The sequence below is a fragment of the Mustela lutreola genome, chromosome 12 (genome assembly GCF_030435805.1).
Source record: "Mustela lutreola isolate mMusLut2 chromosome 12, mMusLut2.pri, whole genome shotgun sequence".
NCBI lineage: Eukaryota > Metazoa > Chordata > Mammalia > Carnivora > Mustelidae > Mustela > Mustela lutreola.
In genome coordinates, this window is record NC_081301.1 from 84,733,467 (window position 1) to 84,746,534 (window position 13,068).

Consider the following 13,068-nt stretch of genomic DNA (forward strand, 5'->3'; position numbering starts at 1 on the left):
ATAAATGAATAAAAATCTAAAAAAAAAAAAAAAGATGTGTATTGCAATCCTTGGAGCAATCACTGAAAATTTCATACAAACAGGTATTTAATTTAATGGATTAAATTAAAATTAAATTCAAAGCAATTCTGAATTAATCCAAAAGAGGTCTAGAAAGGGGGTACGAAGTCAAAAAAGAAAAGGAACAGACAGAAAATAAATAGTAGAAGACTAGACCTAAATCCAGTCATCTCAATAATATCTATCAACTGTTAAGGCACTAAACATTCCAATTAAAATATAGAAACGGGGGCACCTGGGTGCCTCAGTGGGTTAAGCCTCTGCCTTCGGCTCAGGTCATGATCTCAGGGTCCTGGGATTGAGCCCCAAATCGGGCTCTCTGCTCGGCAGGGAGCCTGCTTCTCTCTCTCTCTGCCTGCCTCTCTGTCTACTTGTGATCTCTCTCTCTGTCAAATAAATAAATAAAATCTTTAAAAAAATAAAATACAGAAACTGACATGTCAGAAAAGCAAAATCCAACTATATATGTAGTTTCCAAGAGAAACATTAAATATAAGGAGACAGATAAACTAAAAGTAAATGGATGGGAAAAAAAAAAAAAAAAAAGATGTACTGTGCAAATGGTAAGCATAAGAGGGCTGGAAGTGCTATCAAAGACGACTTCAAAATTTAAGAGCATTACCAGAGATAAAAAGGGATATTTCATAAGAACAAAGGGTTAATACATCACACACATAATATATGTGTGCCTAATAATGGAGTTTCAAAATACAAAGATGAAATCTGAGAACTAAAAAGAGAAACAGAAAAATCTACTGTCCTAGTTGGATATTTTAACACCTATTTCTTAGCAATTCATGAAACATTTAGATTAAAAAAATCCCCCTCCAAACAAGAAGCCCCAAATCTATAAAGACATATAATATCTGAGAAAAACTACCAACCACCTTGACCTAAGTGACATTGATAAAATACTACGCCAAATACATGCAGGATATTATGTTCTTTCCAAGAACATGTTACATATACCACGATAACTTGTAGGCTGGATCATAAAATAAATCTCAATAAATTTAAAAGGATGAAAATCACACAGATAATAAATGAGAAAGGAATTAAACTAGCAATCAAAAAGAAAAATATCTAGGAAAACCTCTGATACTTGCAAAGGTAACACAAATAATCTATAGGTCAAACTAGGAATCAGAAAATGCACTGTACAGCACAGGGAATAGTCAATAATTTTGTAAATGACTTTGTATGGTGACAGATGGTAAGCACACTTATCGTGGGAATCATTTCATTATGTATAAAAATATCAAATCACTATAATGTATACCTGAAAATAGGATATATCATGTCAATTAGACTTCAATTAAAAAAAAACCATCAAGGGCACCTGGGTCGCTCAGTGGGTTAAGCCGCTGCCTTCGGCTCAGGTCATGATCTCAGGGTCCTGGGATTGAGTTCCGCATCGGGCTCTCTGCTCAGCAGGGAGCCTGCTTCTTCCTCTCTCTCTCTCTCTGACTGCCTGTGTGCCTACTTGTGATCTCTCTGTCAAATAAATAAATAAAATATTTTTAAAAAATCATCAAGTATGCTCACTACACATGATTCAAAAATCTGAAAAAAAATCTGAAAGACAAAACACAAAAAACAAAAAACAAAAAAAACCAACCCTCAAATGTTTATCAGTAGAGTAGATTCATATGATGGAATATCATAGTCAACATAAGTGAATGAAAATTACATGCACAAAAACATAAAATAGGGAAAATAGGAAAGAAAGAACTCAATATTTTAAGTAGACAAAAGATTTGAACATTTTACAAAGAAGAGGTACAGATAGGGTGGCCAGGTGGCTCGGTTAAGCACCTGCCTTCAGCTCGGGTCATGACCCCAGGGTCCTGGGATCAAGTCCCACAGCAGGCTCCCTGCTCAGTAGGGAGTCTGCTCCTTCTACCCTTCTCCCTTCTCATGATCTCTCTCTCTCTCATCTTCTCTCACAAATAAATTGTTTTAAAATAAAAGAGAGATACAGATAGCAAATAAACTATCATTAGTCAACAACATTAGTCATTAGGGAAATGTAAATTAAAACCATAATGAGATACATGAGGACTAAAAATAAAGTCTGACCATACCAACTGTTGGAGAGCACGTGCAGGAAATGGAGCTCTCATACACTGCTGATGGGAAAGTAAAATGGTATAACCACAATCGGCAATTTGCTAGAAAGTTAAAGACACCTACCACATGGTCCAGCCATTCTACTCCTAGGTATGTACCCAAGACAAAAATCTTATGTCCATAAGAAGCCTTACACACAAATGTTCTAAGCAGCTTGATCTGTATAGCCCCAAACGGGAAGCAACCTACATGTCCATGAACAGGTGAATGGAGAAACAAATTGGGATACAGCCACTCTCAGAAGTACTGAGAAATAAAAAGGAATGAAAATGTGATAACATGAATGAATCTCAAAATAACTGTGCTGAAGAATCAAATAAGAACACTATACACTGTGAGTCTATTTATATAAAATTTTAGAAAATGCAAATTAATCTATAATGACAGAAAGTAAAGCTGTGGTTACATTCCCCTGGAAGGAACCAGGGGAGGAGAAAGGAATCACAAAAGGGCAAATGGAAACTTCTGGGGGTGATGGAGATGTGTATTTTCTTCATTGTGGCTATGGTTTCACAGGAACATACATATGTCAAAATTCAGCAAAGTACACACTTTAAAAACATGCATTTTATTTTATGTCAATTAGGGCTCCATGAAGTGTTAAAAAACAAACCCAGCAACACCAAAAGTGCTATTTAGGAGCACAAACACAAATGAGAAAATTACAAAGTAACGCAAAGGGATGGTTAATTCAAAACAGCAATTACCTAGAGTGGAGGAAAGGGAGAAAGCCACCAGTAGGAGAAGTAGGAAAGGCCCTGGTCATGTTCTGGCCCAAGTAATAAGTCTATATATAAAACTAGGTGCTAGGCATCTATCATTCCTTTGTGTTTTATACATATGATGTATTTCACAGTTTAGAAAAAGAGAGTCTGTGGTGAGGACCACAAAGGAGTGGACCTCTCTATTAACTAACCCCAACTTCTATCATTTTGGGGAAGGACACCCTCAAAACCTTTCAAATAAAAGGTCTTTCATATCTGATCTGTGTGATCTGCTCTTTGAGACTGATAGGTTATCAATTTCAAAGAAGAAATGGAAAGATCGAGCAGACTGTATTTCTGTGCCTATTAAGTAAGTTGTTGCCTATGTTCTCACAACCTTGGCATGGGGTAAATAATATAGGTTAAGTACTTACCAGTTGGGATAGTTATCTTCCTTGCACTATCTCTACAAGATCATGCAGCTCTCTTCCTCATTTTTGTTTACTTGGTTGTATCTTTACCAACCACCGAAATACAAGCTATAGCAAATTCACGGCCCTCACCCCCCTCACTTCGCTTGACCACAAATTCAGCTGTAAGGAAGGTCTTGGAATCTCACTACAGATCATCGCACCGAGTTAGAAGGAGCTCTGTGTGCTTCCCACGTAATTTAAGAGCCAAACAAGTTTAGGTTTCAGTGGGAACAGGCAAGGCTTGGCTCTGGGATGAGCTATTTTGGATGAGTTGCACATGTCCTCTGCAACTTTTCATCAGTGAATTTTTATTCAAAAGATCTTCGAAGAATGCGGTGCCAATCCACGACAGTCACTGCAAAACATACCCTTTGGGTGGATTTTGTTGTGCTTGGCTTTGCGTGTTGGCTTCAGCGACTGCCCTCAGTCCCCACCCCTGTAGAGCGGTCCGCCTGAAAGGATCATTTCATGCGGCGCCAGTGCCTCTCAACCCTAGTTTGCTGAGAGTCTGTAGCTCCTGGAGGTGATTTCAACCTCCGCAAGCGTCCCTGAGGCCACTGACTCCAAGGGAAAATTAACACATCCTGAAGGTCTAAAACCTACACGGCTTCCCCAAGCTCGAAATTTGCATAGCCCCTCCCCTCCCTTGGGGAAACAAGGTCACGCCCTCCGGGGAACCGTGCCACTGGGCCTTTAATAACGCGGCAGCCGCCTTCCCGCCTCCCCCCCGGGCGCGCACTTCCGGCCGCGGAGCGTTCGGGAGCGCGCCCCGCCAGTCTCCACCAACCAGCGGCTCCGCCTGGCCGGCGCGAGTACGCGCGCGCACACTTGTGCGCAGGTTCGAATCTCCGCCGCTTCGCGGTAGCTCCCCAACGTCCGGCAGTACTTCGCGTGCAGGGAGGGCAGCGCGCGGGGTTGCGCCGGGCCCAGCCGCCCCGCCCCCTCCGCCCGCCCCACCTGCCCGGCGCCCCCTCGCCCTGGGCTGGTCCTCGCCCGCCCTCGCGCGCCCCGCCCTCGCCCTCCGCCCGCAGAGTTATCCGCGCTCGGCCTCCCGCGCCCGGCGGGCTCCGCCCGAGGCTCCGGGGCCCATGGCCAAGCGGCGTGCGGCCGAGCCGCTGACGTTCCACGTGCCTTGGAAGCGGCTCCTGCTCTGCGACTTTCCCGAGGAGCCGCCGCCGCCCCCGCCGCCGCTCTGGATCCCGCCGCCGGGGGCCTCCCATCCCGGGCAGCCCGTCGGCGTCCCGGAGCTGCCCCGAAAGCGCAAAATCGACGCGGGGGCTATGACTGAACCTTCAGCTTCGCCCAGCAAGCGTCGCGACGGCCGGGACAGCAGCGTTCCGGGCGGCGTGCAGCGTGAGGGCCGAGGCCTGGAGACGGGCGAGCCGCCGCTGCAGCAGCCTCCGGTGCGGCCCCGCGGGCCAGGGGAGGAGCCCCGGGGCGCCCGGCCCCCGAGGGGCGGTGGCGACGACGGGGCGGGGCGCACAGAGCCCCGGCCGGGAGACTGGGGTGCAGCACCGCGCCAGGTAGGGGCCGGGGGCTGGCTGACCTCTCCAGAGGGCGGGCGGCTTGAGGGGACGGGGGTCACCCTTAACGCAGCCCCTGCGCGCCCCGGGAGGGAACACGTCGTGACTCGTGTTCTTCAAGAAGTCCCAGAGCGTGAAAAGCCGGGGTCCCTGCTGCAGGAAGGACTCGGACTCCCGGGCTGCACAGGAAGGGCCTCAGAGCCCTTGACCTCATGCTTGGCAGGTTTGGGGAGAGTCCCCAAACCTGCCAAGCATGAGGTCAAGCACCCGAAAGCACCTGGGTAAATGAGGGGGTGGGGTAGACGTGGGCTCGCACCGGCCGTGCCTCTGTCCTGTGTAAGAAAGAGGAAGGCGGGAGTGTGGGTCACGACCGCCGTGAGCTTTCTGGAGACTTCACCGGGAACCGCGATAGGTCTGTCCAACGACACATGGAGAAAGGTGCGGCGCACCTTCCTTGGCTTAACGCTGATTTCTTCTACAATTCGTGATAGATTTCTTTCTAAGGAGAGTGACCAATGTGGTGGCCATCAGTTGGACGGCCGGTAGGCATGGTAAGCCCTTTGGTAGAGAGGAAGGAACCCCCACCCCACCCCCACGCCCCTGTTTTGGGAAAAGGCATTTAATAACTCACAGTGTTAGATCGGATCCTGTGAAAAAGGATTATTGTTGAAAATTAATTTCGACCGTAAAGTAAAGCGACTATACTAGGATCAGAGAGTGTTAAGAGTTACTATTTTGGAGGGAACGGGCCTGCCCCATCTCTGCACCTAAGATCTGATTTGTCTAGATCTGCGCTCTTCAACATGGCCTCCGCAACTGTGGGGCAACTGAAAACTTGAAACGTGACTAGTCCAGAGGGGGGTGTGCTTTCAGTGTAAAATACTCTCTAGAGTTCAGAGATCTCAAAAATTTTTATATTGATTACCCGTTGAAAGAACTTGGAGATACTGGGTTGAGTAGAATGGAATGAAAATTTACCTGTCGTACTTTTTTAGTGTGGCCACTAGAAAAATTTTAAAGTATGTTTGTGGCTGGCATTAGTAATATTTATTGGACAGGTTTGGCCCAGACTTAGGAATTAAAGCTGGTTTTTGGCAATTCTGGGTTGACTTACCAGAAGCTTTGGCAATAGAAAGACCAAATGTAGGGCTCAGTTCACCAACCTCTTCAAGCACTACTACATCGTGGGATCCAGCTCACATTTTTCCATTGTTTTAAGTATATTACAGAATTTTCCAAATGCCTTGCTAGACAAAAAGTGAATTAAGGTTCCGTTGGCAGGTTTTCTTGGTGAAAAACCCAATAAAATGAGAATTTGATAGTTAGGAAAGAGCTTTTTCTGTGGTTGTGAGAAATTACCTTTGGACAGTGAACGATGAGCATTTCCGGATGAAATTCTAAATTGTAAATATTTCCACCCCCAGTTGTCTTGGAATTTAGAAAACATGAGGGATTTAAGACTTCGGATTGCTTTTAGATGTTCAAAATCTGCTTACTTAAAACCAAATGATAGCCCTTATGTTTTGAAAACAATAACTAGAATTTACAGTTATATTCGTGTGTTGCCAGTGGCAAACCTTAAAAAACAAACTTACAAACAAAAAAAACCAGAATGCTAAGTCATCCAGACCTATTTGATACAGAGATAACTACTGTGCACTTTGAAAACTTTTCCTCTTAGACCATTTTGGTACCCCACCTATAAATAGGCTTGTCTTTTCTACCAGAACATAGTGACTGCAGTATGCCACAGATTGATAAGAGGAAAATATGGAAATTGTAGGTAGGCAAGGAAGGAGAATTTTTTTAGCAGACTGACAGAGAAACCTTCTTCGAATCTTTCAGACACACCGGTATCTTTCACAGCAGTGACTGCATTTGGCAGATCTCTGCTTCCTAGTCACTGCAGGCTCAGGGCGAGGACTAAGCTTGGCCAAAGGCATACCTTCTTCATGAAGACAGTCCCTCTTCTTTTCTTTTGGCAAAAGTCCAGGAATCCTTACGTTTCTTCCTTTTGTTGGTTTTGTTTGTGAGCTTCTTGTCTTTCTGCAAATTTAAGAGAGGAACCTGTTTTCTCCAGCTCCCTTCTTTCCTGCCTCCAAAGATGGAGGTTTTGGGTTTTAAGAGATTTATAGTGAATAACCAAGATACAAGGTTATGATGAAAACATGGAGAAGCTAAAAAGGCTTTTCAATTTATGTAGTAAATGTCTCTCCCTGGTTCCTGGCACTCAGAATAGTCCCTGTCCTCATCCTTGGAATCTCATTTAGGAAAAGTTTCTCAAATAGGTCCTTTCTACATTGAGCATTCAGTTGAGGCAGAATAATGATACCTTTTTTTCTGTCCTAGAACCTCAGAATATTTTTTGAGTTATCTCAGATGTTTTTTGTTGTTGTTGGTGGTGGTGATTTTTTTCTGTTTTTGTTTTGTTTTGGTGTTTTTAACCAGAGAACTGAACTAACCAGGTATTACTTAATTAAATATTTATGTGTTTTCTCATGATGGTGTCACTTCATGCAGATCCATTACTCTGCTGGCCCTGTTAGCTATTTTTAATGGAAAGTAAGCAGAAATGTTTTTTTCTATTCCTAAGAAGAAAATAATGAAATGATTCATAGTTTTCATGGGATATAATATCTAGTAGTATTGGGCAATTACAGTATTAATCCTGAATTTGAAAGAGTCCTGGGGGCACTAGTTGTCTCAGTTGGTTAAACATCAGACTCTTGATTTTGGCTCAGGGTTGTAAGATCAAGGCCTGAGTTGGGTTCTGTGCTGGGCATGAAACCTGCTTTAGATTCTCTCTCCCCTTCTCCTGCATCCCCCCATTCATAAATATAAATCCCATCCATAAATATAAATAAATAAATATTATTATTATTATTACTTTTTTTTTTTTTATTTATTTTTTTTTTTTTTTATTTTTTATAAACATATATTTTTTATATACATATATTTTTATCCCCAGGTCTGTGAATCACCAGGTTTACACACTTCACAGCACTCACCAAATCACATACCCTCCCCAATGTCCATAATCCCACCCCCTTCTCCCCAACCCCCTCCCCCCGGCAACCCTCAGTTTGTTTTGTGAGATTAAGAGTCACTTATGGTTTGTCTCCCTCCCAATCCCATCTTGTTTCATTTATTCTTCTACCCACTTAAGCCTCCATGTTGCATCACCACTTCCTCATATCAGGGAGATCATATGATAGTTGTCTTTCTCTGCTTGACTTATTTCGCTAAGCATGATACGCTCTAGTTCCATCCATGTTGTTGCAAATGGCAAGATTTCATTTCTTTTGATGGCTGCATAGTATTCCATTGTGTATATATACCACATCTTCTTGATCCATTCATCTGTTGATGGACATCTAGGTTCTTTCCATAGTTTGGCTATTGTGGACATTGCTGCTATAAACATTCGGGTGCATGTGTCCCTTTGGATCACTACATTTGTATCTTTAGGGTAAATACCCAATAGTGCAATTGCTGGGTCATAGGGCAGTTCTATTTTCAACATTTTGAGGAACCTCCATGCTGTTTTCCAGAGTGGCTGCACCAGCTTGCATTCCCACCAACAGTGTAGGAGGGTTCCCCTTTCTCCGCATCCTCGCCAGCATCTGTCATTTCCTGACTTGTTGATTTTAGCCATTCTGACTGGTGTGAGGTGATATCTCATTGTGGTTTTGATTTGTATTTCCCTGATGCCAAGTGATATGGAGCACTTTTTCATGTGTCTGTTGGCCATCTGGATGTCTTCTTTGCAGAAATGTCTGTTCATGTCTTCTGCCCATTTCTTGATTGGATTATTTGTTCTTTGGGTGTTGAGTTTGCTAAGTTCTTTATAGATTCTGGACACTAGTCCTTTATCTGATATGTCGTTTGCAAATATCTTCTCCCATTCTGTCAGTTGTCTTTTGATTTTGTTAACTGTTTCCTTTGCTGTGCAAAAGCTTTTGATCTTGATGAAATCCCAGTAGTTCATTTTTTCCCTTGCTTCCCTTGCCTTTTGCGTTGTTCCTAGGAAGATGTTGCTGCGGCAGAGGTCGAAGAGGTTGCTGCCCGTGTTCTCCTCAAGGATTTTGATGGATTCCTTTCGTACATTGAGGTCCTTCATCCATTTTGAGTCTATTTTTGTGTGTGGTGTAAGGAAATGGTCCAATTTCATTTTTCTGCATGTGGCTGTCCAATTTTCCCAGCACCATTTATTGAAAAGGCTGTCTTTTTTCCATTGGACATTCTTTCCTGCTTTGTCGAAGATTAGTTGACCATAGAGTTGAGGGTCTATTTCTGGGCTCTCTATTCTGTTCCATTGATCTATGTGTCTGTTTTTGTGCCAGTACCATGCTGTCTTGATGATGACAGCTTTGTAATAGAGCTTGAAGTCCGGAATTGTGATGCCACCAACGTTGGCTTTCTTTTTCAATATCCCTTTGGCTATTCGAGGTCTTTTCTGGTTCCATATAAATTTTAGAATTATTTGTTCCATTTCTTTGAAAAAGATGGATGGTACTTTGATAGGAATTGCATTAAATGTGTAGATTGCTTTAGGTAGCATAGACATTTTCACAATATTTATTCTTCCAATCCAGGAGCATGGAACATTTTTCCATTTCTTTGTGTCTTCCTCAATTTCTTTCATGAGTACTTTATAGTTTTCTGAGTATAGATTCTGTGTCTCTTTGGTTAGGTTTATTCCTAGGTATCTTATGGTTTTGGATGCAATTGTAAATGGGATTGACTCCTTAATATCTCTTTCTTCTGTCTTGCTGTTGGTGTAGAGAAATGCAACTGATTTCTGTGCATTGATTTTATATCCTGACACTTTACTGAATTCCTGTATAAGTTCTAGCAGTTTTGGAGTGGAGTCTTTTGGGTTTTCCACATATAGTATCATATCATCTGCGAAGAGTGATAATTTGACTTCTTCTTTGCCGATTTGGATGCCTTTAATTTCCTGCGTTTTACCAGTGAGGAAACAGACTTAGATCAAGGTCAGAGTTAGTGGGTGGTGGAGTTATCATGCAAACCCAGATCTATCTGGTGGCAAACTTTGTGCTCTTAGCTATTAGGTTACACTGATGTCATTAAATGATCTTTTCTGGGCTCATGTTTAAAGTAGGTAATTTGAACAGTAGATTTTTCCCAAAAGGTGGAGATCTTGACCCTTGTTTTTAACCCTGTTTGCTTATCAAAATTAATTTTGGAGGGGGGCATCATTTGGATTATTACATTTTTTTATCCCATTATAAAGAAATTCCAAAGACACTCTTAATTCTCTAAGCCTTGGTGTCTAAGGCTCTCCGTGTACTTCCTATTGAGATTTCCTAATAGGCTTGTGCAGTTCAGTAAAGTGACTGGCGACATGTGGCTGGCTATTAAGCGTTGAAATGTGGCCAGTCTGAATAGTGCTAAAAGTGTAAAATATCTACCAGATTGTGAAAACTTAGTATGATAAAATAGTGTAAAATACCTCATTAATTTTTAAAAGTACTGACTGCTTGTTGAAATGATACTATTTTGTATATATCAGGTCAAATAAAATTTCGTTAAGAATAATTCCATCTCTTTTTTACTTTTTAAAATTACGTACGTGGCTTTCATTATTTCTGTTGGATAGGGGTGTGTCAGCAAGTATGAGCCTAAGGTGAAAACACAACTGAATAGTATAGGTATATAAATATTCATCTGGGTAGGGTGTTAACGTTCAAACTGGTCACCTTGGAATCCTGTATATAATTCCAGTGCTGCTTCCTTGCACAAAGTATTTTGGGGTTGCTTTTGACATTCTTTGCCAGTTTTGAACTTCATTGGAACATCAGCTTCACTTAGTAATAGCTTGAAGCGATATTATAGCCTTTCAGAGGAATCTGTTGAATTTTAAAAGGGCCTGTACTCACTTGCATTTATCAGTGTTAGTATACTGATTTAAAAGTCTTGCCGTGTACCAAATCTTATATCTTTAATAAAATAATCAGCTTAAGATTTTCTTGCTATTTAGCATGTTTATAGCCTAAAAGTTTTTTGGCAAAATGTCAAAATACTTTATCTTATATGAAGTCAGCCCCTTAAATTAAATACCAAAACCTCAGGGGAAAGACCAAAAATAAGTTTTAAGGTATGTGTGTATTTCTTAAATAAATTGTTTTCCTCACTGAAAGGTTAAAAAAAAAAACAAAAAACCCAGACCCATTTTCCAGTGTTTTTCTTGGTTGAAAAGAAGAAAATTATCAAGAAGAGAAGCTCTTTAAAAGAAGAAATTCTTTTAAAATAAACTACTAACAAAATATTTTCACAAGTCCATGAATATGAAAATGCACAGATTTGACTGAGTCCATGAAGCACTTCGACTAGGCAGAATTTAAAGGTGTCTTTGTTGAAGATGCAAAATAAAAGACCACAAAATCTTAAGTGAGTTTGGTTTTAAAACAAGAAAATTTTTTGCTTTAAAAAAAAAAAAAGTGACTTTCTATAAACTGTTGATATACTTTCCTTTTTCTTTTTTTCCCAAAGCTCAATGAAGAATTTTGGCAGTATAACTCCTTCCAGTATTGGAGGAATCCTTTACCACCTATTGATCTGGCAGACATCGAAGATGTAGTTGAAGATAACCTGCCAGAAGCAACGCTTCCAGGCAAGAATGAAGTGGTTGAGATTGACATGGAGTCCTGACAGAAGGAGTTGAAGAACAGGTTTTTCTGAATTTGAGGAGACATCTCTTAAACGAATTCACATATTCTTAAGGAGAAACGTTATTTTCCATACTTGATGTGATACCATTCCCAAACCTAAGAAATGAGGAAAAGTTGTTTGAAAAATAAATACCTACAGTCACTACTGAAACTCCCAAGGGGGTTTGTTAAGGATATAGTACAGTTACAGGGGAAGTATTTTATATATGTACTCTTAAAGAAAAATTTATGTTTAGACTTGAAATTTGAACATACTGATCTTATAAAAAGGAATTCTGATAGTTTTCAAAGTAGGTGGAGAACACATACTTCCTCTTCTCTGTACCAAAAAGTTAATTTGTGGTACATGAAGTGAATATTGTTTTATAATAACTCTTATTAATAAAATGCTTTCTAGTACATTGTATTGCCTCTTCTTAGTTGAACAGATAGCCAACTTAAACATCTATGCAAACTTAAAATGTGGGGGATTCTTAAAGGTGGCATAGTTTTAAAAGAACTTTCTAAATGTAAAGTAGCGAAAATTTCCATTTGGGTAGCATGTTTGCATAGCTTCCAGTGTTTGATACTTGTTTAACTCTACTTTGGGGAATCATAAATGCTTAAAGAACAATGAGGAGCAAATAGGTGTTGCCCCCCTGCTCTTTTCCTAGGTAAGAAGAAAGAAATTTAGTTGTATTTTTAAATTTCTTGATTTTGAATTGTTTTGAGGGCATGGTTTCTATTGCTTATTACTTTAGACTTGTTCTCAACACAGAAAACACTTCAGAAATCCTTGCCTGAGCCCCACTGGAGAGATTCCCATTTAATTGAGATGGGCCTTAGGTATAGCTATTTTTTAAAACACCAGTCCTCCTTTTCCCCAATCCTAATGCGTGGACAACTTTGAGAACCACTAGACTAATGGTAGTTTTTCCTGTTTAAAGGAGATAACTCATTTGAGATGAAGCAACTCCTCTTCATTAGCTTTGTTTTTATTTTGTTCTTTCAGTGACTTTGTTACAAGTAAGTTATTGTGTTACTGTTAAAAAAATAAAGTAAGCAGTTTGTGTTTGAGTTGAATATCAATGATTAAGTTAATTAACTTTTGTACTACGTCTAGAGTGTTGGATTTGTAATTGAGTAACTTGTCCCTGTATACTTTTTGTTGTTAATGACAGTAGATCCAAAATTGAGAAAGGGTAATAAATGCCAGTGAGAGAGGGGGGGGGGGACAATGTTGTGTATATACCTGTAGGATTTAAGTATGGGTTGACATTAATGAGAATATTCTAGAACAGAAGACTTGTACTGTGGTTAAGAATTAAGGCTTTGGTGTCAGGCATGATTCAAAGGTTTGTACTGCCACTTTCTACCTATGTAACATTAAGCAAGTTATTTTTCATCTTTGAGCCCCAGGTTCCTTAACTGTAATATGAAAAACAATAAATAGTATCTACCTCACAGAGGCTATGTTGATTGTCAAGCAGTGTACCAAGTACTC

At 40.8% G+C, this 13,068-nt stretch overlaps 1 protein-coding gene across 1 annotated transcript; it reads left to right on the plus strand.

Moving 5' to 3' along the window:
* The first annotated feature begins 4,141 nt into the window (after positions 1–4,141).
* On the plus strand, positions 4,142–12,641 carry C12H9orf40 (chromosome 12 C9orf40 homolog). The gene is made up of 2 exons (XM_059143580.1): positions 4,142–4,890; positions 11,407–12,641. Exons 1-2 carry the CDS (start codon positions 4,456–4,458, stop codon positions 11,563–11,565), a joined length of 594 nt encoding a protein of 197 aa, XP_058999563.1. The 5' UTR covers positions 4,142–4,455; the 3' UTR covers positions 11,566–12,641.
* Positions 12,642–13,068: the final 427 nt, after the last annotated feature.